At 36.8% G+C, this 5,098-nt stretch overlaps 1 protein-coding gene across 1 annotated transcript in view; it reads left to right on the top strand.

The window, feature by feature from the left end:
* CA10 (carbonic anhydrase 10) overlaps window positions 1-2,595 on the top strand; it is a 346,258-nt gene extending 343,663 nt beyond the window's left edge. Inside the window, exons 8-9 of the mRNA XM_015817495.1 lie at window positions 430-604; window positions 2,573-2,595. Of these exons, the coding sequence (XP_015672981.1) occupies window positions 430-604; window positions 2,573-2,595 (198 nt within the window). The remainder of the gene's footprint in view (window positions 1-429; window positions 605-2,572) is intronic.
* Window positions 2,596-5,098: the final 2,503 nt, after the last annotated feature.

Here is a 5,098-nt window from a genome sequence, read left to right as displayed (position 1 = left end):
GAAGGTCACAAAAGGGGATTACATGACCCAGGGACATGTGCCACTCTCATAAACATGAGTCGGTTGCCAAGCATCTGACTTTTGATCACGTGATCATGGGGATGCTGCAACTGTCATAAGTGTGAAAAATGGTCATAAGTCACTTTTTCAGTGCTGTTGTAATTTTGAACAGTCACTAAATAAACTGTTGTAAGTCAAGGACTACCTGTATTGTAAATATCTAATAAACCCAGTTTGAACCCTCCCTCTTATCTTTTCTATTTAAACAAATATCCCTATCGTCTCTCGTCAAATAATCCAAAACCTTTATAACATCATCATCCAGTCCTAGTCAACAAAAAGCTATTAAACATTACCCAAATTAGCAACCCATGTTTTCCTCTCAGATAATAAGATTAATATCTGTCTTCACTTTTTATATTTATGCAGATGCATTCATTACGGTTACTAAGCCAGAATCAGCCTTCACAGATTTTTCTGAGTATGAGTGATAACTTCAGACCAGTCCAGCCTCTCAACAATCGATGTATCCGAACAAACATCAACTTTAGTTTACAAGGGAAAGATTGCCCGAACAATAGAGCACAGAAACTACAGTATAGAGGTAATGCTCCAAACATTATATTCATTTCAAAGTAGTGTTTTCTGTTTTGGAATCCCCTTTGTCTTACAGTGTCAGATTAGGAAGGTTTGATTTACCGTATTCCAGGTTAAATTGTTTCTTTGTCAGGCCCAATATTTTCTACTTTGATAACCTCTCTTCAGAGACTCAGAGAAGCATCTTTCAGTCATCTGCTTCCTGGTGAGTAAGTGGAAATGCTAGGATTAAAATTTGGATTTTTTTTGATGTACAAAATATATGTTTTGCCATTACAAAAGACAGCTCTTTCAATCTTCTAAAGAGGGTTCTGTAAACCTTCAGAAAAATAAGGCTTACTGAAGGGGCAAAATACATGTCTGGCATAGTGATAGCTGGAGTTCTAGCTACTGAGTATGAATGAAAGGAGCTGGACCAGAGGTTGGAGCTGAAAATAAATATGCATGAAAAATCTAAAGACACCATAGAGACAATTACACTGCTGAAGGATACTGCATAACATGCACCGGGATAACCCGATTGATTCTGTTTCAAAACAGTGGAATCATTTATATGCAACAAAACCCAGAGTGGCTGGTTTTAAGGTTGAAGAACAAATGCAAGCAAGAGTTCACAGCTTTAATTGTTACCTTTCCCAGATTTGCATAACTGATTTGGTGATCAAGGAGGAGAAAGAAGATGTAGTTTTGTTTGATTTTGCTTTTTTAGTAAGAGATTTCTGTTTAAAAGAAAAATACTGGAAGCCAGGAAATTAGAAGCACAATTCATTCTAGAACAACTGTTTCTGTTTTATTTTAGAATGCCAGTAACATTCCCTTCCCTGATGAATTTTCTAATACAGTGTTTTTCAAATCTGGTTTCTTTAAGATGTGTAGGACTTCAGATCCCAGAATTCTCCATGCTGACTGGGGAATTCTGGGAGTTGAAGTCCACACTTCTTCAAGTTGCCAAGTTTTAAAAACACTGTTCTAAATTAAACCAGTCTTCCCTGTACAGTATCTTCCAGGGATGTTAGACCTGAACTCCCATAACTAGCAGGAGCTAAGTCCATGATGTCTGACATGCATCAAGAAATGCTTGTTAGGACAAAATAATAATGATTATATCTTGCAAAGGTATACACAACAGGGTGGTGTATGGGAAGACAAACTTGAATACATCTGTTTTCATGGAAGCCACTTTCCTAACAAGAAGTGCTTGCAAGGGGCTACAGCTCAGTAGAAGAGGCCATGCTTTTTATGTAGAAAATCCCAGATTTAGCCACTGCCCAGACACTAGTATAACTAATATCAAGTTAGATCAATGATGGCGAATCTTTTGGGCTTGGCATGTCCAAAATTCAAAAAATACCTAATTCGACTCTGCTTGCATGTAAATACTGACGTGTCACCCAAAATGTAGTATCATGTCACCTTTGACACATGTATCACAGATTCATCATCACTTGAGTTAGATGGATTAATAATCTGATTGAATGTAAAGCAAGTGACACATTTTGAGATATTGTGAACAATTACGAAATATTCATTCTCGTTCACTAAACCTGAAAACTTTCTTCCCTCTGCAAGAACCCATGTTTAACTTCTTTTTTGAAATATATCCACTTCTGGCAAGTTCTGGCTCCAAACCTTGATTTCAAGGCAAGGCTTGATTTCTCCTACCAGCAGGACATCAGAATCTATAATAACCTCAATATCTCATTGTCCCCACTCTCCCATCCACAGAGAGACATACCAGCATTTCAAATGCTGGAAAAAGCACTAGAAATTGTATAATATTTTCCATTTAAGATTTATTTATTTATTTACACATTATTTATTTGGTTTATCCTAAGTAACTGATCCCACAATCTATCTTTCAGATATTTGACTGATCTTTAAATTTGTGGTTGTAGAAAGAAAAAAATAAAGGAGGGAGGGTGTCATTGTGGAAATTTTTCCATGGTTATTGGTGTTTTTTTTTTTCCCCTTTCAGTAAATGAATGGCTCCTGAAGTAATTAAGACACAAATGGGAAGAAGTTTTCACCTCAATGGAATGCTACTACTGTGAATTGATATACTACAGAATGCCCCAACCCCATTCAGTCCTCGGTCTTTGTACTTCATGGAGCCACACTCAAAAGAAAAGGATGCCAAGTTGGAAATTCAGCTCAATGAAATGTATTCATATGGATCAGTCATAAGAAAAAAAAAGACAATATCTGCCATTACCATGATTACAATTTTGATACTGTTTTCCTGAAACTACTATCGCCCACAATGAAAAAGACTGTTCAGACTTTGTATATATGAATTCTTCCTCTGTTCCCCTTCTCCCTTCTTCGCTTTCCCATCATAACTCCATTAAAAAGGTGGTTTGCTGCTGCCATCCAAGTGGATTTGTGTTCTGTGTGCCAAGTAATCCTTGGAAAGCTGTCATATCCCCCTCATTATTGGTTACTGGCAAAGCAGAACTAGGGAGATAGTAAGGGAGATTTGTTTCTGGATCATAATCTTTCCATTTGCTTAATAATGGACAGATGCCAAGATAAGTATTGTAAATAGATCACTGAAGAATATAAAGGAAATTGAAATATTTTCCCCCTCATCACATACCTGTAGTAGGAACTGCCAAGACTGGAATTAATCCATTTTTCTGTTTCTTGTTTTACAAAGGTCATACACTGTGTTTGGTTATTGTTAACAATTCAATAAATGTGTTTAACAAATTAATTTGCTACACTCACTTCAGTTTATTTTATTTCTTCTCTTTCAAAAAAAAATGAAAAGGACCTTGAATTCTGCCGGCACTAATAATCAGAATTGTATTTTTTAATGTTTATTATTTGTATGTCAATATGTAGTTAAAAGTTACTATAGGAATAATCCCAAATTAAGATTTAAATACCAGAAGCACACACACATCATTTTAAAATACCTTGGTAAGCATTTATTTGGACAATTTCTCTGGCATCTAAAACAAAAATTGATTTTCATTGGACTACAGAAATACAGGAAGTCATCCCATTGGCTTCTTAGACTTTTGCCTCCTATCAACATCAACACAGGTTTGGGTAGATTTCCCTACTCATATAGCTCAAATTCCCAGAATGGGAAAGCCGAGTCAATCATGCAGAAATAACTCAGAACCTTTCATTCTTTCTTCTTGAACAGAGTCAAAACTTACACTGTTTGGTCTAATGATTAAGGCATCAGGCTAGAAAGCACGTGACCATGGGTTCAAGTCCCACTTTAGCCGTGAAAGCCAGCTGAGTGGCCTTGGGCCAGTCACTCTCTTTCAGCCCAATCCACCTCACAAGGTGTGTGTGTTCACTGCCTTGAATTATTTGTAAAAATAATAAAGGCGGGAAATACATACATATATGCATACCTATATCTGCACATAAATATGAAGATCCTCAGATGCAAATCCCTGACCTTTCTGAATGAAAGTTTACAGGGTGAGTTGAACCACCCAGAGTTAATGACTGGGCTGGTCTAAATTATTTATTTATTTATTTATTTATTTATTTATTTATTTATTTATTTCCTTGTATAAGACTACACCCCTTTGCACAGTTGGAGTTCCTAATGCAAGTTTGCTGCTGTATGGAGGCTTCTCTCTGTGTTCAGGAGAACCTGAGGATGTCCATTGCAGGCACATATATATACCAAATGGAAAATTGGAAGAAGGTTTGAATGGGACTTTTATGTTTGTGACATCTATATGCAGCGACGTTAGGCTGCTGCAATTTTTAACAGACATATTAAAAAACACATTTTCTTCTGTCTCCCCATAAAATATCTGGGCACATATATCTCCATAACAATACACAGATTTTGTTACTGGAAAAGTAAGTGATATTGCTGAAAGAGAAATGTTTCCTTAAAGAAGGCATCTGGATCCCACATAATTGTATTTATGGTCAGGTAAAGTGGGCATCTTCGTCCCGTCTACATGTATTGTTGAAGCAAAACAATGTAACCAATATATCTGATGGGGAAATACCTGCTTTTCTTAATGGATAAAAACAAGATTTCACCAAGCCAAAAGCAGATTTCTTTGATGTTTTTGTTTTAATTTTGTTTCATATTTAATGGTCATTCACTATATTGAAGTTTTGAGTAAATGTATTCAAGTAGAAGGGAGCATGATGGTTCAGTGGTTAAAGACACTGAGCTTATCAGCTGGAAAACTGACAGTCTGTGTTCAAGACCCAAGTGCTGCACTGCAGGGTGAGCTCCTGTTACTTTCTCCAGCTCTTGCTCACCTAACAGTTCTAAAGCATGCAAATGCAGGTAGATAAATAGGTACCACTTCAGTGGGAAGGTAACAGCACTCTGTGCGCTTTGGCTAACCACATGGTCACACAAATGTCTTCGCACAACACTGGCTTGGCTAGGAAACAGAGATGAGCACTGCCCCCTAATGTCAGACACAATTGGACAGGGGAAACTTTTACCTTTATTCAACTAGAACCTCTTGAACAGCTTTCTGAAAAAAATAGTTCCTACTCCTCC

Source organism: Protobothrops mucrosquamatus, unplaced genomic scaffold, assembly GCF_001527695.2.
Source record: "Protobothrops mucrosquamatus isolate PMUCROS unplaced genomic scaffold, P.Mucros_1.0 scaffold596, whole genome shotgun sequence".
Taxonomy (NCBI): Eukaryota; Metazoa; Chordata; class Lepidosauria; order Squamata; family Viperidae; genus Protobothrops; species Protobothrops mucrosquamatus.
This window is presented reverse-complemented; position numbering and strand designations above follow the sequence as displayed.